The following is a 26,009-nucleotide window of genomic DNA, read 5'->3' on the forward strand; positions in this document are numbered from 1 at the left end:
CGCCCTGAGGATAAGCGGCTCATCCTTTTCTGTGGGCCCTGTGGAAAAGGGTTCCCATGAACTTCAAACACCCGTTGAACCAGAGTTCTGCTACACATCAACTGATTCCCCGGACTCTCGTTACGTCTTAGCAGAATTCCCCGAGCCCTCTACTGCTTAGGGGGCGTTACCAGAGACCGTTCCTGTCATGTCTGCCGATCCGGAGACTGTTCACGTCACGTCTGCCGATCCGGAGACTGTTCACGTCACGTCTGCCGATCCGGAGACTGTTCACGTCACGTCTGCCGATCCAAAGACTGAAAGCGTCACGCCTGCTGAGTCTGAGCGCGGCATGCCCGCCAAGCAGGAGTCTGTGAGCGTTATACCCGCAGAGCCAGAGCCAAGGCCCTCTTCGCCGCTGGTCCTGCCCAGCTCAAGGCCCTCTTCGCCGCTGAACCTGCCCAGCTCAAGGCCCTCTTCACCGCTGGTCCTGCCCAGCGCTCAGTCCTCTTCGCCGCTGGTCCTGCCCAGCTCAAGGCCCTCTTCGCCGCTGGTCCCGTCCAGCCCAGAGTTACACAAGATGCTGGTCCCGTCCAGCCCAGAGTTTCACAAGATGCTGGTTCCGTCCAGCCCAGAGTTTCCTGACATGATGGTCCCGTCCAGCCCAGAGTTTCCTGACATAACGGTCACCGCCGAGCCTGTGTCTCCTGACAAGATGGCCGCCGAGCCTGTGTCTCTTCCAGTTCCTGAGCTGTCCTGAGCCGGTGTCTCTTCCAGTTCCTGAGCCGGTGTCTGTTCCTGTGCCATGGCCGCCCGAAGGGTCTTCACCGACATGGCCACCTGAAGGGTCCTCACCACCGTGGCCACCTGAAGAGTTCTCGCTGCCGTGGCCACCCGAAGGGTTCTCACCGCCGTGGCCGCCTGAGGGGTTGTCTCCTCCCTGGCCGCCTGCGCATCCTGCTCCGCCCTAGACGTCCGAGGGTCCGACAGCTCCACCCTGGACACCCGAGGGTCCGACAACTACACCGTGGCCACACCCACTGCCTGGTCCACCCTGGTCGCCTGCACAGCCTGATCCGCCCTGGTCGCCTGCACAGCCTGATCCTCCCTGGTCGCCTGCAAAGCCTGCTGCGCCCTGGTCTCCTGTTCCTCTTCTGCTCCACGGACCTGGCCCTCCATCCCGCCCCCAGATCCGCCTCCGCTCCAACTCCCACCTGGACAGTTTTTTGAGCGTCTGGAAGCCGCTCTTTGGAGGGGGGCTATGTAACGTCACCAGCTGGAGTGCCCTTGAGAGACACCAGAGGGCACTTTACACCAGATGATCATGTTTCACTCACAAACTACATTTCCCATAACTCACTGCCCGGACTCATCAGCACTCATCTCATTCACCTGTTTCTCATGATCTTGTTTAGTTCATGCCATAAATACATGGTTTTCACATTCACTTATTGCGAAGTCTTGTTGTACTGTGTGTCTGCATTTCTGAGCGTTTTCCCGTGTTTGTTTTCTGTTTTTGACTTTGGATTTGTTCTTGGACTCTGATTATTGCTGCCTGCCCTGACCTCTGCCTGTTTCTTGGATTCTCTCTGTGTATTCTCCATTGTCCTGTCTGCTGTTTCTTGACCCTGCCTATATGACTATTCTTGAATAAAGCTGCTTTTGGATCTTCACCTTCAAGTCTCGGAGCAGTTCGTAACAGAGAGCACTTAATGTCTGTTTATTTTTGTGAGGGGATGTGTGAAGGTGTGTATAAAGAGGTGCACAGAGATTTAATATGAGTTATTTTGAGTAAACTGATTTTGTAGCTTTACTGTGTGAAGCATGTGAAACTTTAAGCTTTGTGGGTCAGCTTAGTCATGTTTTAAACTATTTCATTTGATCCCATTGTTTGTGACTGCAAAGGCAACATCTTCAGGGGCTTTCGGAATACATGTCTTCATCCTACTCAGGGGCCTCTTCCACAACTTACATAATGCATGACCTGTATTCCTGACCAGGAGCCTGGCATGGGATAAAAGAACATTCCAGGTTTTTGAGGAAGGCTTTTTGCCTCAGCGGTGAAAAGCTTGTTTAAACAGCATTGTCTCATGCACACAAACGCACACACGCAATCACTTACACACTGTTTGTTACACAGCTGCTCTGAGACTTGGAGATGAGTGTGGAATATTCAATCGGTTGCTAAGTGACAACAGTAGCATTCTGTCTGTGACAGAGGAGGGGGGCGTAGGATGTGGGAAGGGGATGGACTGTCAAAGACAAAAAGACAGATCATAGACGAATTACATCATGGACATTTCTAAATAAACTAACAGGTGAATTAGTCTAGTCGCATAAAAAAAATCAAGAAATATTATTAGGGATCACAGTAAATGTCCTGACAAATAAAAGTTTGTGACAACCTGTATCAGCGAAAAAGTGTGAGGTTTCCCAATAAAAGTCTTGCTTAATGTATTGTACATTCAAACTTACAGGACTGAAGGACTATACCAATACTGATTTAATATCTTTGGTTACTGATACATGATCACATCACTATCTTTGGTTACTAATATTTGATTCCATGCATATTCATAGTAAAATGCTGATAAACATGATTGTTCAGTTTGTATGTGTCATATTTTTTCAGATGAGCAACAAACGCTCAAACAGTTTCCGTCGAGCGATCCTGCAAGGGAGTCGGCAGCTCAGGAATTCGGCACTGAGAGAGGAAGTAGGCTTGGGTCTGTCTCGGAGACTCGTACGTCATGTTGCTTATGAGACTTTGCCCAGAGAGGTGGACCGCAAATGGTACTTTGACAGTTACACCTACTGTCCACCACCATGGTTTATGCTGGTCATCACTATAGCAGAGGTTAGAATGAACTTTACTATTGAAGATTATTTTAAAAAAGAATTATTTTCCACTGCTTTTTTTATTATTGAAGTGCCAAACGTATCAGCAGATACTTTGGTTCCACGTTATCAGAGGTGGAAAGTAACGAATTACATTTACTCGCGTTACGTAATTGAGTCGTTTTTTTGTGTACTTCTACTTTTTTTAGTTTTTAAAATCTGTAATTTTACTTTTACTTAAGTACGTTTTGTTTGAAGTATTGTACTTCGCTACATTTGAAATCACATCCGTTACTGAGTAAAAAATAATAATACAAGGGAGAAAAAAAAATCACACTCCGGAAATTAGGCTACTGCATTGATTGAAGGGCGGGAGAACAAACACGCAAAAAAACTGATGCAGACCCAGCTGAAGCTGAAAGCGAAGCGCCCTCCAATTTTTATGAAGCGAATTATGGCCAGTATGGAAATACTTTGGATGTAAAAAAGTGTGGTTGTCCTCGAGGATAGATATCCAATTTGCAAAAAATGTGGACACAAAGTTGCTGCAAAAGGAGGATACATAGGACACCATCCCTCCTGCAGATAAAGGTAGCCTATGTCCCGATTATAACGTAAGGCCGAATGATTTACGTGATGCAGAGGGAATCCCGGAATCCAGTCATGAAAATGGAATTTACATAACGCAGAAGATGTCACGTAAAACAAGCAAAATGATGGATGGTTGAATACATGGGAAGTAGAACTGTGCAATAAATCCAATCGCGACATGGTCTGTGAATATTTAAGCGCAAAAGTACTGCCTCGTAAATATATAACCTGCTTGTTCTGCGTTTCTGTGAATCGGTGTGAATGAGCTGCTCCGCTTTGTCTACTACATACTCAAGTACGCGTAGTGTTTTCAGCGTCTCACAAACAATTTGAGTACATGATGAATACATGAACATTTCCAGAGCTGCTCTGAGAGAACGCCTAATGAGCATTTTCATCATTTTATTTGAGAAAAACCATTGTCAAATAGGCTTACACTTTGAAACAAGTCTTCCCTACAACCTGTCAAAATAAAAGTTTGGTTTAACTGGGAGAAATTATGACAGAAATATATTACTATTGTAGGCATACAATAGAACGTACTTCTCAAAATAATAATAATAACAACAACAATAATAATACAATTTATTTAAACATTAATTAAGGCATATATTTTTTTTCCATGGTTTAATTTAGTAAATCTGTTTTTTGCAGCTCTTCCCCAAAAAATAAAAGGACACAAGTTAAAATTTTCATTTGATTGCCACTGTTTTTGATAATATATTTGGATTAAATCATAAAAAAGAAACATTAATTTTCTGAATAAAATACATTTCATAGGACTATATTATTCTTAAAAAAAATTATTAATGTTAAAAATGAGTTGTTAATCTAATTCATTATCAATTATTGAATTTAATTGATTAGACATGTTCTATTGAAATTTTAATAAACAAAACAAACAAATGGTTTCAAGTTTTTTTATAATAAAAGCATTTGTTCAACCCCAAAAAAACTGTTTTCTTTAATTTAACTGTCATTTTAACTGATGATAATAATAATAACCATAATTTAATAATACCGTTTATTTAATAATTGATTAATACTGTAAACCGTGATATTTTCTGAGACGTAATCATACTGTAAAAATCTCATACCATTACAACCCTACACGGGAGAGTCCCCCCACCCCACCCACTGTTCACCCACCCCCCACTGCTAAAATAGTAACTCCGTAACTTTTAATTTTAAATGAGCTACTTTTTACTTTTACTTAAGTAGATTTTTAGACCGGTAATTTTACTTGTACTTAAGTAAAATTTCATTGAAGTAGTAGTACTTTTACTTGAGTAGAATATTGTATTACTCTTTCCACCTCTGCACGTTATAGCCTATTAGCTGTCTTTAACTACTATGAGGTAAAAATGATGGTACAAGTGTTACAGCTGTGTGCAATGAACAGATGAGTGGCAGAACAGAATGCTGGGAAATTTAGTCTATAGTGAATGACACCGTGAAAACGAGGACCTCTAGTGAACCCCAGGGAAACACAACCAGACACTGTGACAGAACCTCCCCTTTACGGAGCGGCTACCAGACGGACCAGGGGGAGGGATGGGGGGCCAGGTCCGTGAAGGGGAACAAGAACCGTAGGTGACGACTTAGCCGGCAGAGCTTCAGCGGCGAAGCAGACAGTCCATCGGGCGGCCAGGGCGAAGCAGACAGTACAACGGGCGGCCAGGCCGGTGAAGACCCCTCGGGCGGCCAGGGCTGTGAAGACCCATCGGGCGGTAAGGGCGTTGAAGACCCCTCGGGCGGCCAGGGCGCTGAAGACCCCTCGGGCGGCCAGGGCGCTGAAGACCCCTCGGGCGGCCACGGCACAGGAACAGAACCCGGATCAGGAACAGACACCGGCTCAGGAACAGACACCGGCTCAGGAACAGACACCAGAACAGTAACAGCAACAAGGACAGACACAAACACAGAAACAAACATTGGTTCAGGAACAGACGCCGGCTCAGGGACAGACGCTGGCTCCGGCTCAGGGACAGACGCTGGCTCCGGCTCAGGGACAGACACTGGCTCCGGCTCAGGGACAGACTCTGGCTCCGGCTCAGGGACAGACACTGGCTCCGGCTCAGGGACAGACACTGGCTCCGGCTCTGGAACAGCAGAAACTGGCTCCGGCTCTGGAACAGCATAGACTGGCTCCGGCTCTGGAACAGCAGACACTGGCTCCGGCTCTGGAACAGCAAACACTGGCTCCGGCTCTGGAACAGCAAACACTGGCTCCGGCTCTGGAACAGCAGACACTAAAGGTCTGTAGGACAGACACAAACACAGAAACAAACATTGGTTCAGGAACAGACGCCGGCTCAGGGACAGACACTGGTTCCGGCTGAGGGACAGACACTGGCTCCGGCTCAGGGACAGACACTGGCTCCGGCTCAGGGACAGACACTGGCTCCGGCTCAGGGACAGACACTGGCGGTCTCTGGATCCGCAGACGTGACGTGAGCGGTCTCTGGATCGGCAGATGTGAGGTGAGCGGTCTCTGGATCGGCAGACGTGACGCAAGCGGTCTCTGGATCGGCAGACGGACTGTGTCTCTTCCTCCTCCTCCGTCCATGATGGCGTGTCGGTGGCATCGAACTTACCATCTCTGGGGAAGTTACCGTCTCCTGTACGAGCCTCGCAGCTATGGTCTCCTCATTCCTTCTAGCACACATTGAAAAATATGCAAACAAAGAAATCGAGGATCCTTCATCCCCTCCTGGAGGGAAAATCTCGCTATGCGGTATCCACATACCGACCGGATCGTACCCGTACTGCTGGATCTATTAGTGACTGAGTCCTTCTGTCACGAACTGCACACAAAAGGTAAGATCCAAATGCAGTGTTTATTTAAGGGTAATCCGTACTCACAAAAACCAGTCCAGGCAAGGGTCAAAATCCATAAGGCAATCCAAACATAAAATACACGAGAAACAAAACAAGAACAGGCAGGAAACAGGAACTCAGAAGTGGTGTGACGAATAACAAGGACTCCGTGACAACACTAAAACAGACAGGGTATATATACACACAGAACTAACAAGGTGATGGGAAACAGCTGTGTGCAATGAACAGATGAGTGGCAGAACAGAATGCTGGGAAATTTAGTCTATAGTGAATGACACCGTGAAAACGAGGACCTCTAGTGAACCCCAGGGAAACACAACCAGACACTGTGACACAGATAGCTTTACTGCTTAAAAGTCCTTGTAAAGTTTAAAATAAACTGTTGTCTCCCCCTGTACGAGTGAGCATCAGTAGCGTGAGTCGCATTGGAGTGACGTCAACTCCCCTCTTCGTTTGATTGGCTAGAGGAGGAGCTGTCAATCTAGAACTAGTGGGCCAATGGTGACGCTTAAGCCCGCCCTAATTTACATGAAACTCGAACTGCAACATTTGGAAGAGAAAGTGCAGAACATGGAAAGAAGAGCGAAGAGAAAAACAGCACAAGCGTACAAAAAATAAGTTATGAGCAGAAAATGAAAGAGAGCGCAAAGTACAGAGTAATAAAACCAAGGAAAACATGATTTTAAAGAAAGCATGAACACAAGTTTAAGTTTTGTGAAAAATATTTTTTAATGTGTTTAAAGTTTTTATTCGTGCTTGTTCTTTTTTGATTCACGCTTATTATATTTTGATCCGTGGCCGCAATACATTTGGCGGGACATTGATCCCATAGCTTCCACCATTTGCAGAAAAAATGCAAGTGAAATGTGAATCTATATACCAGGCCCTTCATCTCCGTAAGGACTTGGGCATGCTAGACCCTTTCCCAGCGTCTCAATAATTTGAATAGACCTTTACATTAGCATGTTGCAAAGCTAATGACTCAATACTAGCATAAAAACAAGCATAAAAATAGTTGCGTGGCCACTTGAGTGATAGGTTGATTGCCGCTGCTGTCACTACTAGCCGTTTGTCTGCTGTCTGTTAGCCGTTATGTCACCTCAGCTAATTCCAGTCGCTGAACTTGGCATCTCTGCCGTATTTGTGCTTTTTTCGGGATTATTTCATACAATTTAATACACACATTATACCTTCTGTCAGGGTTTGGGTGTCATAAAACTAGTGATGGCTCAAGTGCAGGACAATGGGTTTTTAATGATAATAAAATAAAATAAAACAAAATACAAACAAAAACTACCCCGAGGGGGACAACACACAGGAGTCTTAATGTACGATATTGATTGCGATCACCACAATGATGGGATTCAGGTGTACTGAGATTCATTTTTCTAGATCAAAGGGTTCAAAAGTTAAAACCATTTCAATGTTGAATTTTTGAACTGGTGGTGGCGCTATAGAGTTGGTCCTAGAGACCAATTACTATTCATTACTTTTTAAAATATCACCATTTTCCTACTTACGGTTCATAGGGCTGCCATTGACTCCAATTTGGGTGAAATAATAATAATAAGAAGAAGAAAACTAACAGATACAATAGGGACTATCCCCTTCGGGGCTTGGTCCCTAATAAATAGTGAAGCAAACAAAAGAGGGTAAAGAGGAAGAACAGGTGGGGCAAATTAATCAATAATCAGGTAACAAGATGGGCGGGGTTAGACAATCGACAGGAGAGCACATGGCACAGGGTCAAACATTGCATTTTAAAGCAGTCAAAAGAGGGATATGCATTGCCATGACACACACACACAAACGCACGCAAGCAAATACACTCGCACAGATACTTTGAGTGGAGGCAGCGCTGTCCTCCCTCCAGTCCCAGTACAGCGGGAGGAAGCGTTTCTCCGAGCAGAACCTCCTCATCAAAGTATCATTCCACTCGGAAGGAACTGAAGCGAGTATGCCGGGGAAACCTCGTTTTGAAACAGCTTTCAAAAATGCGCGGTAACTGTTGAGCGGCTTAGTTGTACGTCACGTACGTAGCCTAACGTTATTTTTAGTAAGGCCGTGATAGGGCGTTGCAGTGTAGATTCCCAACAATCAAATAAAATCACACCATTGTTTCTTTATATTTTTTACATTTTAATGATAAAGAATGCAACACAAAATTAGCAACTATGATAATATTAAAATTAAATTATCTGTGCCTTAAGTGGGGGGGGGGGCACAAGCATTTTTTGGGGCGGGCCCGGCCCCCTATGGCCCGCCCATAGTGACGGGTCTCCATGTGCTCACCCAAAACGAGACATGAACACGCAGCCAGTGAAAAACACAAGCTGCATGCCACACAGCACAAGACAAAACATGACATGACAGCACATGAAACAAGGCACACAGACAAGACAAAACAGGAGTGTCAGAGCTCTGTCAGAAAACCAAGAAATAGACTAAACAGAAGTGACAGAACCCTGACACCTTCGCCCACGCCTTTGGATTCCACTAAATGTTAAAGAATTTTTTTTTTTTTTATCTTACTGGCCCCTAACTTTTGAACGGTAATGTACAGGTCGATGTACTGTATGTGATGCTGCCTTAGGTTACAGCTAGGTTCCGAGGCTGCATAATTATGTTTTCTTACCTTTTAGAACATCCTTTGAGGCAAGAGTGCACATATAATTCCATAAATTGCTTTAAAATGCGTTTTTGGAGGACAGTGTCACACATCAGTAACAGCCTCTTACTTACCACATCTTTCTCAGGTTGTTGTCTTTATGTATTACGGACTGCAGCTGAACCGTTGGGTTCTGCAGGTGTCATCACCATACTTCCTGAAGGGCCCATTGCCATACCACCCGCAGCTCAGAGCTCAGGCCTGGCGCTATCTTAGCTACATCTTCATGCATGCTGGGTGAGTTACACATACTTAATTATATTAATGAACATGTTATTCAACATATTGATGTGATCTGTGGGGTTTAATGTATTACGTTATACTCATCTACCGAGTGATCTCCCCATTAACTCAAGCTAGTGATCTGCTCTGTCTGCTGCACCAACAGAATCCCAATAAGACAACACTCTCCCACACAGAAACAGGCGTTTTCAAAAGTCACTCTCTCACCTGGTGTCACCACCAGCAGGCATGACTTATTCTGTGTGTCACAGCATTAAACACCACATGATCTCATTCAGGACAGCAGCACCGATCTCATGTGGTGATATTCAATAGCAGGATTACGATCAGTTCAATAAACAAGTTAATACTGAGAAACAATGTTGTCACTCTTTTTTTGCTCAGCCAAACAAAGCCACAACAGAACGGTTGCACTTCTTAATTACATGTATACATACTGTATCATTTGTATATGTTAGTGTATGTAAAATTTGTTCTTGCTTTTTCGATTTTACCCTCTTATTTCGGTCTTTTCATAGCCGTGATTCAATTATCTTTTATTCTGGAAACAGAGGATTTTGTTGAAACAGAGATCAGTTTCAGATCAGAGCCTTAAGATCATTGATGCAGGTTTTCCTGATAAGTCATTCAGTTACGTTCATATTCTGTTTCTGGGGACATGAACTGTCTCTTGTTGTATACCTATACTGAAGATAGGCTAATACGTTCAGAGATGTTCACTTTCAGTGTCACAGTTTTGTCACTATTATCTGTGTCTTCTCTGGGTTTAGTGACAGAGCTGTGTCACTCCCGGTTTGTCATGTGTTTGTGTTTGTTCTGGTTTATTGTGAGCACATGGCTTGTCTTGTATTCATTGTCCCATGTGCTCTCCTGTCAATTGCCTAGCCCCTCCCATCTCGTTTCCTGATAATTTATTAATCTTTCCCACCTGCCTTGTTCGTTACCCTCCTTGTTTTTTCCCTATTTAGTCTCCCAGTGTTTGTAGTCCTGTGCTTGTTCGTTATTGATGTTCACCCGTGTTATGAGTAATGACCTATTTCGTGTCTGCTTTGTTTTTGCTATACCTGGATTTATTTTCTGTCTTAATTAAATACTCATTCTCTGCATTTGAGTCCTCACTCTCCTTTCCACAACTATCCCGTGACATTCAGTTTACATATTAAAGGCTATCCAGTTAAATTTTTTTTGTTGCTTTTGTCTGTCAGGCTGATGTCTTTGTCAGCATCCTCAATAAATTGTGTTACACTGATACTTTCTTTTAGATCTGCATGATCATCCACCATGAGTTCAATTCAATTCACATTTATTTGTAAAGCGCTTTTCACAATACACATCGTTAAGATAAGTTAAGATACATGCCCTAGTTATCCGAAGCTTTGTAAATTTCAGGTCCTTGTTCTATGAGAATAATTAATCTGACCTTGTCCTGCTTCTTATTATCTTAGATCTGGGTCCATATTTTGCTTATATAGGATCTATTTGGCGATTTTAAGGAAAGCCAAGTATGTGACATGAGGAATATTGCCTGTAGTTAAAAGTTTCTTTGTCACCCAGATATAGGGTTGGGTACCGAAACGCGGTGCCAATAGGGAACCGGTTCCGACGTAAACAGTAACGAGACCGAATAAGAACGAAAATTTCGGTGCCTGATTTCGGTGCCTGACATGAGGCACACACACGCAAGGTCCCTCTCCACCGTGCACGCCCTATACGGTTTGGAGCACAGTCTCTTCTGTCTCGCATGCGCGCTCTTGCTCACTCGCTGTAGATTCCGGGAGATTTTAACTAATTTGCGGGCATCAGGGAGCCGCTATCAATATGCGGGAGACTCCCGGAACTTCCGGGAGACTTGGGATGTCGGCTGATAGCGAGGGGATTAATGAAGATGCCGAAGACAAACGCTTCAAGGTTTGGCTGCATTTCACGTGTAAAATTATGCGTCAGAACGCCCTCTGGGTGTGCCGATTGTCTGAAGCCCATATAGAATCACGGCAATTAATTGGCTGATGGCGCGGGTGCCGCCTCGACGCTCTTACGTCGTCATATTATATTGGTGCGCGCGCCATCTGCTCCTCAGATTTCTCTGCCGAAAAAGGAAGCTTGTCTGCAGCGCAAGGAGCTTGGCAGCGAATGCAGCATCTTGTTCCCTAGTCAGAGAACATAGGTTACACCAGTAACCAGAGACGTTCTCTTTCATAGGTTCACTCAACGCTGCGTAGCTAAGACGCAGTGGGAACGAAATACCGAACTCGCCAAGCTAAACGCTGCCGTAACTAGTACATCGACCAGATAACTTACATGACTGGTTCAAGCTGACAAAACATGGGAACCTGGAGCCATGTCGAAATTAGATTACCCTGGTAGTAATCTCTATTAGGCATTAGTTACTTATCTACAGTATTATTACAATGTTTGATACAATATTGTTGTTTTTTTATTATGTAAATTTGAATTTTTATTTTATATTGGTTTATTTATACCATATGTTACTTGTATTTATATTTTTAAAGATTTAAGTTCATGTTGTGTCCAGTTTGGCCCTTTAAATAAAAGGGTATTATTTTTTGACAAAGTGCGTGCATTTTCGTTTTCTTAAGTAGCTACCGGTTCAAGAACCGTTTAAGCACCGGAACGTTTAAAAAATACCAAGTAGGTAGGCTACTGGTATCGGATAAAACCCAACCAATACCCAACCCTACCCAGATGGGTCATTATTAAGGGCCAAAGTCACATACACTGCTGTAGGTGTGTTCCTTCATGTGTAACAGTTTTCCATGTGCAGTGCATAATTATGGTCATAGAATTAGAACAGGTGGAGAAACGGTCAGGGCTTCAGCAAAAAGCAGGACTAAACAAAGTTGGCGCAGGAGTGGAATTGTAAAAGGACAAATGCCAGAATCAGGTCTCTTGTGTGTCAGAGTACACACCCTGAGCATTGTAAGTGTGGGGTGGACAGAGTGCATAGGGCCCTGGCATGTGAGGGGCCCATGAAGATCCTGAAATTATTTATTATTATTTTACAATTGTGAAAATCTGTTCCATTTCTCTGCTCGCTCATTTGACAAAGTTTGGCACATGTCTGTGTAGGCATCTCCCACGAGCACAGCATGCTCGCAATTTGGATGATTTGATTGGTTGTCTAGGAACATTGCAAAACGCTAATTGGCTGTAAGGGAGAGCGGACTGGCCGTAGAGGAGCAGAAAAGCAGTCATCTGAGTGTGGTGATCTTCGAGTCGCAGCACCACCACCACCACGTATAATATATGTTCAAACAAAGATCAGGCAAAAAGAGGAGGAAAGTAAAGATAGTGAGGGAAAACAATTCTACACGAATTTCTTTCCAAAGTGAGAACCTATATTGTTCGAGCGAGGCGACGGCGACTTATAAGCCGCTGTTTATGTTATGTAAATAGATGCTTGCTGCACGGGAGTCTGCATTTTCATAATGAGAAACAACTTGTTTTAAGCTCATGACACACTTATCGTACTCTAAACACTGAAGTAAAGTGTGTGACCAATCTTTAGAGATAAACTGGAAAAATGGAAAACAATATGGAAAGTATGTGTGGAAACTGTGTGAATCTTGCATGCCATTGTTTCTACCACGTATACTATTCAGCAGCTACTATTCTTAAACTATAAACATGGTGATGGTAGGATAAATAACAGACATGTAATTTATGGCTTAGGGTAATATCAATACTATGTTCATCATGCTTGTACAGGTACCTAGCCTGGGAAAACCCAGACGAACTTCCGGCAAATTTATATTTGCTCTGCAAGTTAGTCTGGTGAAGAGCCCATTCAAGCTCATTTCCAATCTTTCCAAATCGATGTACCAATCACAAACGTTGAGGCGGGCTTTACAGGCTGATGATTCGATCTGATTGGTTTTAGGTCTATCCAATTGCGCCCAGAGGCATTTGAGCGACGTCCGTTGGTGACTCCCCTTTGGAAATGAGCTGTCAATGAACCTTCCCCAGACCCTAACTCAGTTACGACTGAGAAGGGTCTGGTTTTAACCAGGCTAACAGGTACCTACACTGTTAAATAGTTTGGAAAGATTGTAATTGTGGCGAGCAGGACGAGGTTGAGGGCTGTGGGAGGATGGCGCGAGGCCGGTGCCGTGATTACTGATGAGCGACACCTGCCCGACGCACCGGTCTCGTATCTCTCATGGAGGAGCAAAAGCATTAAAGGATGAGCGACGATAAAGGAGATCGGGAGAATCCAGGCCTGAATTTATGTTGTGTTTTGTTATATGCGACAGCAGTCGTCCATGAGGGGCTGCTGTTTTTATTTTCATTTTGTATTTTTTATTTTATTATTAAAGTCTTTAAATGTTCGCCGGTTCTCGCCTCCTTCCCATAACAACATACTGTGTTGCAGTAATGTTATGGAATACAAAGGACAATGTCTGTATTAAAAACAATATCTCAAAAAACATAATTCCAGTTAAATATTGAATGTCTAAGGGGATACTGGAGTGCTATGAGTATAGTACAATTCATGTACAAATATGTTATACTGTTTACATGATATACAGTACAATTGTTTTTCTATCAATGAGTGCTATGTGTATAGATGTACACTATAAAAAAGTGTGATAAATAGCATGGATCATGGTATGATGATGGCAAAGGGTCCCCAAGGGGCCCAAAATTCAGTGCTACGTCCCTGGTACACTCACTACCCACCAGACCTCATCTCTGACACATTACTGACAAGTATTTGAAACTTTTACATGAGATCACAGCAACAGTATTTTCAATTATTACATGTATTAAGATTTATTGATTGAATTAAAAAATATATATTTAAAAAGCTCTTCTGTCTAATATCTAATAATAAAAATCGTCCTGGTTGCGTATGCAACCCACCGTTCCCTGAAGGAGGGAACGGAGGACGTAGTCGACGGTCGACTGAATTGGGATCTCGCTAGAGAGCCTGTCTTCTTCGAGTACTATTGAACGAGCCAATGTAATTGGCGTGCGTGATTCGCATCACACACTCCGCCCCCGCGGCGCGGGTATAAATACGGAAGTGGATGCACGCACTAGTTGCTTTTCGCTGAGGAGCCGAGAGTAACCCGGGGTCAGCGGTGGTCCAGCGGTAGTGGCAAGGGGACTACGTCCTCCGTTCCCTCCTTCAGGGAACGGTGGGTTGCATACGCAACCAGGACGTTCCCTTTCAGACGTAGTCGACGGTCGACTGAATTGGGATCACCCATTGAACACGCCACTAACGCTGCCACCTTCCAGTGCCTAAACCAAAGCCTCCTGATGCCCCCGCAAACTTAAGGCGGGGAAGGACAGGGCTTAGGCCAGGGAAGTCACTGCTGTTCCTACAGGACCACTGGGAAAGCGTTCCCCGTACGTTGGAAGGAAGGGACGCTGCGGAAGCCACATCCAACCCAGAGGGAGGTAATGTGGAGAATACACATATGAACTGGGCGGAAACCGGGCAGTCTAACATATGGAATGTCACTGGGGTGGCTCCAGCCTAAGACGGGGGGAGACACACCGGACAGTGACGGCAGAGAGACTCTGCCGAGGGAAGACACGGGCTCACCGCAGGGAGCCGTATCGTGGAAGAATACACATATGGGGTCACCGAAGGGACCGCAACATATGGACCCAGCCTAACACAGGTTCCACACTGCTTACGAGTGGTAGGCCTAACACCAGACGTTCCGCACGTCCGACGTCGGAGGGGTGTGGAGGAACTCAACAGGGTTCAATTTTAAGGGAACTCAACTGGAGTAGAAAGGCGCACGTATCCAGTCCATAGGAGGGGAATGGGGCAGCAAGCCGACACTTGAACCGGGCTCACGGTGAAACTTGCTTCATGAGAAGGGAGCCCACGGGAAGCAGCGGTTCAACTAGGTGTCGTCCAGCCCCCAACTCTAGAATCTGTTTAGCAAAGTATATCGTCAACGCCCAGGCGGAGCACTTTACACTCATCATAGAGGAGCTCAACACCTAAGTGGACATGTTGCATCTCGGACCTTTGCCGAAATGAAGGCAAGCACTAAGTGCAACTTCGCATGGAAACAGCCTTCCCTCTCTGCTGAATTCCAACAGATACTTGAAGAGCTGGTCTGAGGTCTATGACTTGCATTCTGTACACATCCAAGCGAACGGACAGAGAAGCCAGGGCTGGATCTGCCTCCTCCAGGGCAGCGCTTGCAGGCTCACCACCTGCTCCTATTACGGAAGAGGTAGGAACCTTGGGCACAATCCGAGCCGGGGTCTCAGCTTGTGAGAGTTAGCCGGCCCAGACTCCAGGCACAATACGTTGACCGAAAGCGAGCAAGTCCCTACCCTCTAGTAGAGACCACGCGAGCAGGAGAACTGATATAACAGAATTTTTAACTCACTGCCTGCAGTGGCTCAGGGGCGGTCTCTGCAGTGCAGTCGCACCAGGGACAAGGCCCAAGAGGATAAAGATGGACACAAGGATTTACAAGACCTTGCTCCTCAGGAACCTGACGATCAGAACGTGCTTCTGCATACTTCTGCAACACGATGAGCGTCGTTTAAACACCGAGGCAACATCATTTTGAGGGTGAAGGAAAACAGCCTACTGCAACCCATTTTGCAGGAAAGAGAACGGAAGTGAAGTGATCGAAGCTTTCAGGATCTCCTCTGGAGAGAAGACGCACTCAACGACTAGGTTCCACTTCTAAAGGCGTAAGCACGCTACCCAATTCTAGGGGGTGCTCGCAGAAGTGATGGTAACTATCACATGTTCTTGTGATAGCCACCTGAACCTCCGCGTTCAGATGTAAGACCACCCGGGATCTCCGGGGGAAGAACGCGTGTGCCATCGTGCCCCGTCCCCGAAAGAGTTCTCAGGGGAAGTCAGGAAGGCTGTTGAAGGGAACCAGGTCTAGTTGGGCCAATAAGGGGCAACTATGAAGACCTGTTCCTCTCCTGACTTGGCACGTAGGTGCAAGCGACGGGCGCAAAAGACAGGAGCATTGCTCAACACAACATGTGAAGATCACTGGGCTTCAGGAGCATTTTCTGCTCAGCACTTGGGTGTGACAAGTTCACTGAGCTTCAGGAGCATTCCTGCTCAACACCTGAGTGTGATAAACTCACCGAGCTTCAGGAGCATTTCTGCTCAACACTTGAGTACGAAGAACCTCACTGAGCGACAGGAGCATTTCTGCTCAGCACTTGAGTGTGACAAGTTCCCTGAACTTCAGGAGCATTCCTGCTCAACACCTGAGTGTGATAAACTCACTGAGTTTCAGGAGCATTTCTGCTCAACACTTGAGTGCGAAGAATTTCACTGAACGACAGGAGCATTTCTGCTCAGCACTTGAGTGTGACAAGTTCACTGAGCTTCAGGAGCATTACTGCTCAACACCTGAGTGTGATAAACTCACTGAGCTTCAGGAGCATTTCTGCTCAACACTTGAGTGCGAGGAACTTCACTGAGCACCAGGAGCATTTCTGCTCAGCACTGCGTGTGATGAATTCACTGAGCTACCTGTGATGGACTCACTGAGCTACAGGAGCATTGCTGCTCATTTCACTGCTGATTTCACTGACTTGCAGGCGCAAGGCGACCATGAGTCGCAGTCACTTTTAGAAGGCTCACTGGGGTTAAACGCATTTCTGCGGGCCCCTGGGGCAGCTGAGTCCCAGTGTTTGTCCAAGGGTAGTCCGCTCGGTTTACCCAAACACTGGCGGAAAAATAAAACCGGGGGGGCAACTGAGCGGCCCCGGAATGGTCATGACCCAGCCCTACCCAGGGGATGGAGTCTCCACTTGCCCTGGCTATAACTGTCGTGAGGCTCGATGGCGGCACGATTGAGTAAGCGGGAGGAGTGGAACAAGGCGCCCTCAGAAGCGTCTGACTCCAAGGAGGAGGTGACGGGTGAGTTTGTGACATGCAGGGGAAGCTTGCGCAACGGTCGCAATGTCTAACAACTCGAGGCACGAATGCCCGTGTAGTCGGGGGTCGCCCAGGCCCCCGTTAAAACACGCCCTTTGTACATGGCCCCTCTGTTGAAGAGGGTTTGGCAGCAGACCGGGATGAACTATAGTCACACAGGGTGAGCTGCTCTGCCACGGTCACCTCGGGACTCGATCGTGAAGCTAGCGCTGAAGCGGTCACATATGGAGGGAGCCAAAGGCTGCGACTACCATATACCCCAGGAACCTCTGAAAGTTCTTTCAGTGGGACCCTTTCTCACTTCAACACCAGCTGAACACATTCTCATTGGAGAGACATTTTGGACCGAGTACCTCTCCAAAACTAGAAAAGAGATACTCAGCCCGTGGGCGAGATTACTCTCTTCCAGTTGACCTGAAGACCCAACGGGCTCTGGAGCACTCGAGGGGAAGGACACTGTACTGATACTCCACCCTTAGACGCAACACACAGGATGGCCTGCGGTGCGGGAGGTAGAGATCTGAAGCACCTGTCTTTCAGGTCAAAGCTGCAGACCAATCTTGGGCCAAGATGGTCACGACCCACCCCCTAGTAGCACGAAGAACGAGTTTACAACTGGCCTTCGTACCGGCTGGAGGAGCGGCTATATCAAATCCTTCGCCAGCAGGATAAGATAAGCACGCACAAGTCAGGAGCACTGCTCAACACTCGGTGTGATGAATATCACTGAATTTTCAGGAGCACGTCTGCTCAACACCTAATGTGATGACTATCACTGACTTGAGCGGGGTAGCCGAGCCTGAGGTGGGGCAGCAAAGTAGAGAGAGTGGTGTTAGTGTGCTGTGCAACACTTACCTGTCTCCACAAGCGGCAGGGGGCGCGTGAGAAGGCGGATGACCGGGTCCTCGAACACACCAAGCTGCCTGCTGGCGACCAAGGGGGAGCTGAGGGGTGTAAAGCTATACAGGGTCACACCCGCCAGACTGGCCCTCTTGGGGCCCAGGAACAGATGAAATTGCTCTCTCTTTGAAGTGTGGGTACCGCTTGCTCCGCTTTTCTTTTTTTTTTTTTTAGGGAGCCAGCGGCGGAACAGACACACACACAAACAAAGGCTCCACCCGGCCCTCACCCGGGGGGAGGGAGTGATCGTGCCACTCCAAGAGCATCTCATCCATTCCTGGGTGGCCCGCTCCGGAATGCTTTCGCTGTCGCTTGCCACCTGGCTTGGCAGCGCCTGGAGCGGGCTGGGCGTCTCAACTGCGGCCGGCTCCATGCTGAGGCCTGGGTGGAGGCTGCTGCGGAGGGCCAGCAGGAGCGGCGGCCGGAGAACGCCCACGGCGACGAGCAGGCGGAGGAGCTGCCACCGGCGGCGGTTGGAAGCAGCAGCTGGCCACCGGGGCAGGATGTGCCGGATGACCTCCGTCTGCGCTTGAGCGGCAGAGAACTGTTTGATGCAGTTCACCACCGCGTCGCCGACCAACCCAACCTGGGAAATTGGGGAGACCAGGAACAGAACCTTGTCCGCATCCACAATACCAACCAGGCTGAGCCAACGAAGGCGCTACTGGACCACCAAGGTGGACATCGCCAGACCGATCACGCACGCTACGACACCCGTACCCCGGAGGGTGAGGTCGGATGCAGTGCGGTGCTCACCTATGAGCGCACGGTCTGGATTACCCTCGTGCATGCCATGGGTGCCCTAGCCTGCAGCAACGCCATGGCACGCAAGAGGAAGGGGCTTGCCCATAGGCTTTGTAAGCTCTGCCCGTCGGAACAGACGAAACTCACAGGCCTTAGGGAGGAGACGAGTATCCCCCCAAAAGGCAGCGGCCGCCGGACACAGGTGCACCTGTGTCGACAGACCGCTCCAATGGAGGGACACCTCGCAACCCTTCACCGTTCCTCCATCAAGGGTAATGAGGGGGAAAAGCTAGTCAGGCAGTTTCTGGCAGAGAAAGATGCTGTTCACCACCTGACAAGCTCTCCATGCATTTCGGGAAAGAAAGGCACTGGGGCGGCGAGCTGAGAACCAGCGCGGCCCGCCCCAAGATACCAAACTCCAGATTCCAACCGAGACTGAACGGGACACGGTGGAGGTTCCACTCGAGCCCGGCAGCCTCGGCGGCCCGTTTCAGCATAGCTGATAATTCTGGATCCGGCTCGGGCAACATTGAACTCCCGGAGGGAGACAATGCAGCCGAGTCATCATCTCTAGAAGTCAGCTCACCCTCCGATGCTGCAATCGGCGTCCTGTCCTCCAGGGGAGCCCCGAGTGAAACCGCTGGCCCACCCATTACAGATGGACCAGCAGACAACACAGGAGGCTCCAGTGGTTGCAGTGGAAGGGAGGAGTGAGGAGCCCACAGGGAATGGTTACCGGGCGGGACATCCAACACTATCCTCCGGTCACCCATCCCACACAGCACCCGAGGGTGGGGCATGGTAATGGGGACTCACTCTCCGCAAACGAAGGCGAGTCTCGCCCTCAACACTGCGACAGTCATGTTCCCACAGTGAAAACATGAGCTGTCCACAAAAGCTGTCTCAGCGTGCTGTAAGCCAAACACGTGACACAACAGTTGTGACCATCAGAGAGAGACAGGGAACGACCGCACCCAGAAACGCACGGGCGGAATGACATCTTGAAAAAGACGCAAACGCACCCGTGTTGCTCTTTCAGAAAATAGGACCGTCACCAGTGCCGGAGCACACAGGGGAATGACCGCGGCAACACTGAACAGAGAACTGAAACAGTGAAGCACTCACTTTTCCGCCCTCTAACCAGCCATCAACACACACAAACATTTAGAAATTTGTTGCTGTTAAAACAGCAGTTGAGAGCTCAAAGCTCGCGATCACCGCTGCACTCGCGCTGTAGAACACCAGCACTGGGAGAGTCTTCCTGAAGAACACCGACACACTCGCTCGTTGTAGACAACAGCACTCTCAGAGACATCAAACGATCGGCTCCGAAGCGAAAGGCAACTAGTGCGTGCATCCACTTCCGTATTTATACCCGCGCCGCGGGGGCGGAGTGTGTGATGCGAATCACGCACGCCAATTACATTGGCTCGTTCAATAGTACTCGAAGAAGACAGGCTCTCTAGCGAGATCCCAATTCAGTCGACCGTCGACTACGTCTGACGTTCTCGACTGAAAGGGAACTAATATCTAATAATAATAATTTGAAGTCACCCATTGACTTTAGATAAGCAGATGTTCTTGGATTTAGCACTGACATCTGGAGGTTGATACGACACATCTACGATAAACTGAAGCATCGTAAAAGAATAGTTTACCCAAAAAAAAAAAAATTCCATGCAAACAATATTTTCAAGCTTCAAAAAGTACATAAAGACTTCATAAAAGTAATCCATATGAATAGAGCAATTTAATCCAAGTTTTCTGAAAAGACACAATCACTTTATATGATTAACAGGCTTTCTGATCAGCACACATAAATAGTGTACAGTACATCAAATATGGCAAACAGAAGCTCAACCGTGCATGCTTGACTCTTGAGAATTGCATTGCTGAGTTTTGTCCTTTCATTTAAGGTTTTTCTATTTTCTCTGTTGTGTGATCCTAAAATGTTATCATTTACAGTTTACAAGTAGTACAATATAAGTCCAAATTAATAAAATATAATCAAATTTACTTAACCAAACCTGTTTATATACCCTGCACTAAATCCAAATGTACCAAATTGTAAAAAGGGCATTCATCCCGTCTTCAAACACATCTGTGATTATGGTAATGCTAATGGCTAATTTATATGTTTCAGAATAGAACACCTGGGCCTAAACATGGCCATGCAACTTTTGGTTGGTGTGCCGTTAGAGATGGTCCATGGAGCTTTGAGAATTGGCCTGGTATATGTGTGTGGTGTACTTGCAGGTGAGTCAAATCACGCTTTTTTTGGGGGGGGGTTACTGTTTGTGATGAGAAAGTGTGCTTTTTAGTGCAATCTCTTTAAAAGCCTTTTTAAAAATAGACATGAACTATAGTATCATGGAAAATTAATTGGAAATTCATATAGGTCAAAACTGGGGGAACTCTGTTTTTTGCTGTTTTAACTTAGAGCTGAGATTTTTCAAATGCAGCCTTTGCATGACATTCATCCTATCAGTCACCTTGACGTTGTATCGATGTACTGACTTATTGAGCCCCATGGAATTTGCATGCGCCACTCCCATGGACATTTGGGTATAAAAGGAGATGGCGTGCATCCACTAATGCAGATCGGTTCTTCAGAGCCGAGTGGTGATGCAAGCATTCAATCCATTCACATCTACAAGGGAACCTGGTATGAGGCTGGTGTTTAAGATGCATTGGAGTGGTGTCTCTCCCCTCTCTAATGCACATATAAGACATTGCAAGAACATGACCATGGCAATAATGTTGCTGTCGCGACTCAATGAGATGCAGAATGAGAGCGTTTCCGCCGGGTCGATCCCCACGGGCCTCCCATTCCTCGTCTTGCACAAATTCCGTCTGGTGGATTTCATGGATGAGTTACGCGGCTCGTCTGGTGGCAAGCCAAATTTCTTACTTGGGTCTCCAGAAGAGGACGAATTATTGATTGCTGTGTCGGGTGTGGCAGTTCAGCCTGAGTTTGATGCAGAGTTGTATCTGGCCTTGGAGCGTGACTCACAGCTGTGAGCCCACCCAAGTGCCTTTTGTCCCGGAGGTGCATGTAGAGCTCACAAAGTTGTGGAAGGCACCTTTTACAGCCAAGGCCCTCTTCACATGCTCTTCCACCGTCACTACCCCCGATGGTGGGGTGGCCAGGGGGTACACAGAGGTTCCACAGGTGGAGCGGTCAATTGCGATGCATTTGTCCATTTATGCTGCCACCTGGCAGAATCGTCCCAGACTCCCGTTCAGGGCCTGTAAGTTTACTTTATCCCTGGCAGCAAGGGCTTACAGTGCCTCTAGACAGGCCATCAGGCCAAAGTTCTAAGAAATCCGCACAAGGGTAGTCTTGAGCCCGGATTTAAGCAGGAAGTGCGTTTGGTGTCCGACTTAGCTCTATGAGCACCAAAGGTCACAGCACAGGCTCTCAGCCAGTCGTTGTCCACCATTCCCTGACCAAGGCTCCACACGGCACAGACGCACTGGCATGCACTTCGCGACAGCCCCTCCCTTGTAAATTTCCCTGTGGAAGGGGATTTCTCTGGGACAGGGCTTAATTTGGCACCCACGCCCAGACCTCTAAAATCTCCACATCTGGTCCCTGAATGCGAGCTCCCTCTACATGGACGGCTATATGCCTTGAAGTTGCATCTGTTCGCGAACTGATGTTCTTCCTGAGGTAAAGACCTACAGAGATGCCCAGTTGGGTCTGTCCTTTCCTTCCTGCAGGAGAGGTTGTAGGGGAGGCTGTCCTCCCCCACCAAGCGGCACATCACGATTCAGAGGATGGTTAGTTCTTTGGGAAGCATGACCTAATCAGCTGGTTCCTCAGAAGCGCCAGGAAGTTAAATCCTCCTAGGTCACGCCTTATTCCCTCTTGGGACCTCTCTGTAGTCTTGCCTGGGCCTGCAGAGTGCTCCTTTTGAGCCCTTGGAGTCAGTTGATTTGATCGCCCTCTTTTTGAAGACAGCCCTCCTGATTGCATTCACTTCCATCAAGAGGGTTGGGCACCTGTAGGCACTCTCTGTCAGTGAAATGTGCCTAGTTCAGTCCAGCATACTCTCAAGTGATCATTGGTGAACTTCCAAGCACTGCCTCGAGACATACAGCAACCTGGTCATTAGTGTTTTCCCCATTGACCCCTAGTTACTATTACTCTTGGTCACTATTGTAACCTCTGTTCACTTATGGAAGGAACGAGGTGCTGTGTCCCTCTTGCCACAACTCTGAACTACCTGCTGAATGGCTGGGACTTGTTCTCGGCTCCTCAGCACAAACCTAAATTAGTGGATGCACTCCTTAAAGCAACTTGTCCTCTGATCTTGGGGTGAGTTTGGTGGAATGATTCAGTTTAGACATATTGCCAGTGGTCTGAAACCTTCTACATTATTTTAGATTCAGTGAAATAGAGATTAGAATTAGAAATGTCTTTAAATGCTTTTCCAGGCTTATGAGGTTCAACAACCTTCTTTTAAGTGGTCAGGCATCGCTTTTGATCAAGACACCAAAACAGAATAGTTTATTCTGGTTTATTTAAGGTGTCACCTTCCTTTTTAATGATGTTATATTCATTTTCTCTTGTTTCTACTGATTGTTGCACCTGTTTCTGATTTTTGTGCATTGAAACTGAAAGTGGACTGAATCAGATATTAATATAGCTGCAAGCAGCCATTACCGGGGCCAAGCGCAAAAGCAGACGATAAGACATGCCAACATGGCTGGGAGTGTCAAACCAACTGCAGCAAGGAGAAATTAGAGACATTTTAAGAGGATTTTGGGCAAATGGCTGAAAAATCATATATAAAGTAACTTATAAGATGATTTAATGGTTTATTACTTTCGACCTATAGGTGGCGCAGTTATGAAATCGATGTAATGGGGTCAGAGTGAGGTGACAATGACACATACAAAGTTTGGTTTCAAAATGTCAAGGCATTGCAGATAAAAAGCCTGAATAGTCATTTTGGCAGCATGCCTAAACTTTGATGCTGCGGTATACGAAAACGGTTTTGGTTATCAACACGAAATCCATAACTTTTAGTCGGCACGGTCTGGAGGTGATACGATTCGATTTTGGTGAAAATCGGACAAACGGTCTAGGAGGAGTTTGAAAAAGTAGGTATAGAATGAAAATCAAGATGGCGGACAGGAAGTTTGGCTAAATACGTCAAACTTGGTATCTATGTTCTCGGCATGACCCAAGGAATCTATTAAAACCAGTTTCATTACAATAGGCATATTTATTATAAAGTTATTAGCATTTTTGGAAATTTAATTTTAACTTTTGACCAACAGGTGGCGCTGTCTCGAAATCTTCTGAGTACCTTCAGGGGATGGTGTTGGTGGCAAATTCTGAGTTTCATAATGTTACAGCAATGCATTTGTTAAGTATAGCATTTTACATCACAAAACTGTATTGTAGTCAATGGGAATTTCATGCTTTGTTGAATTATAGCGCCACCAAGAGGCAAAATCCCACAATTTTTTTCATGTGTCCTGAGAATGAGCCCATACATGTGTGTGCCAAATTTGGTGAAAATATCTCAATTCGCTTCGGAGTTATAGACATTTAAATGAAATAACACGTCAAAAATGACTGACACGTGACTTTGATTGAATTTTACTACCACTTACTATCAATATTTGGGCATTTGGGCATTAGTATTCAGCCAGGAACCTATGTTTCCAAACTTCTGTCGGTGGTTTTGCCTCGATCGGACTAACGGTTTCGAAGATATCGGCAAATGTTTTTTAAGCGCTAAATCACAACGCTACACAAACCGTAAGACGAAACCTAGCCTGTTTGATATCTGTGGACTCGCCAAGTATTCAGGAACTCAAGATGACTCCCGTGAAGATCAGTCAACCACACCCAGAGTTATAAGCATTTGAAAAATAAATTTTACCACAAGGTGGCGCTGTTTCGAAACTTCTCAGGCTCCTTCAGGGCATCGTACTGATGACCCATACCGAGTTTCGTAACAATTTGTTTATGCGTTCAGAAAATACAGCATTTTAGCACTTAATTAAAAATGGCCGATCTGGGAAAATTGGATATCAGTCGACTCGACATGACGCCCTGAATCTAACGAGACCACTTTTATGATTTTTGGACAAATCTATCAGAAGTTATAAGCAAAAATAGCCATTTTCTGTATCTCCGGACCAGTAGGTGGCGCTGCACCGAAACACAGCATGTAGCCTCAGGTCATGCTTGTGATGGCATGTACCAAGTTTGGTCTTAATATGATAAAGCATTGCGGAGATACAGCCTTATGTCTGTTTTCGCAAGCCCTACGTAAAATTGGTTCATGCGTTTATCGAAAACGGTTTGACGAATCAACTTGAATTCCATAATTTTTGGTCCCCACTGCCTGAAGATGATCTGGTGCAATTTTGGTGAAAATCGGACAAACCGTCTAGGACGAGTTCGAAAAAGTAGGTTTTTTTGAACAATTCAAAATGGCAGCCATAGTTTTATGCAATCGAATCGTCATGAGCTCAGGAATCAGAGGGGAAAATAATTTTGTAGATAGGCCTTACGGTTCAAAAGTTATTAGCATAATAAAAGTGAAATTTTGGACAGGTGGTGGTGCTAGAGGGAATGAGTTAGAGACACCAAAATTGGTGTATTTAATGTTGGGACTGTCCTCTATCAGAATGTCAAACCAAAACAACTTTCCCGCAAACGGTTCTATGGGCTGCCATAGACGCCCAGTCGGAAGAAGAAGAACTAGAAGCGGAAGAATAATAAGAACCGGAACGGATACAATAGGTGCCTCCGAACCTTCAGTGCTTGGCCCCTAATTATAAATGAACAAACATTTAGGGCCTCCTCAGTTGAAATCACGTTCTGGGGGGTACCGCGATACAACCGAAAGGGCACTTTACTAAAGGGCACTTTACCCTTCCCCGACCTTCTCATTCTAGAGAGCATGAAACTGACAAAATCTCTATAGTGGAGCATGAGTAATCAATATTTATTTTCATGGAACAGAAATGTGTAATATGCAAAAAATGTCAACATTCAGTAATATATAAATAGCCTTAAAGGCCACTTATTATAAAAAGAAAATCCCTTTTACATGGTGTTTGAACATAAATGTGTGTTGGCAGTCTGTGTACACAACCACCCAATAATGATAAAAATCCACCCAGTGCTTTTTTTTTTAATCCCCATAAATCATAAGCAGTGTTTCAAAACAAGCCGTTTTCAGATTCTGGGTAATATGACATACTTTTTCCCCACCCACAACTGTTGACTGACACTGCCATATTAGTGTGGCGAGAGGTGTCAGATAC

The 26,009-nt window shown here is 46.2% G+C and overlaps 1 protein-coding gene across 5 annotated transcripts in view; it reads left to right on the forward strand.

Annotated features, from left to right (window-relative positions):
• rhbdl3 (rhomboid, veinlet-like 3 (Drosophila)) overlaps positions 1-26,009 on the forward strand; it is a 155,074-nt gene that overhangs the window by 106,550 nt on the left and 22,515 nt on the right. For all 5 annotated transcript variants that reach the window (XM_077199030.1, XM_077199032.1, XM_077199034.1 and 2 more), the window contains 3 exons: positions 2,612-2,836; positions 9,006-9,154; positions 20,857-20,969. In XM_077199030.1, coding sequence (XP_077055145.1) covers positions 2,612-2,836; positions 9,006-9,154; positions 20,857-20,969 — 487 coding nt within the window. The remainder of the gene's footprint in view (positions 1-2,611; positions 2,837-9,005; positions 9,155-20,856; positions 20,970-26,009) is intronic.

The sequence above is a fragment of the Siphateles boraxobius genome, unplaced genomic scaffold (genome assembly GCF_051911475.1).
Source record: "Siphateles boraxobius isolate OS27281-9 unplaced genomic scaffold, OSU_SipBor_1 41, whole genome shotgun sequence".
NCBI lineage: Eukaryota > Metazoa > Chordata > Actinopteri > Cypriniformes > Leuciscidae > Siphateles > Siphateles boraxobius.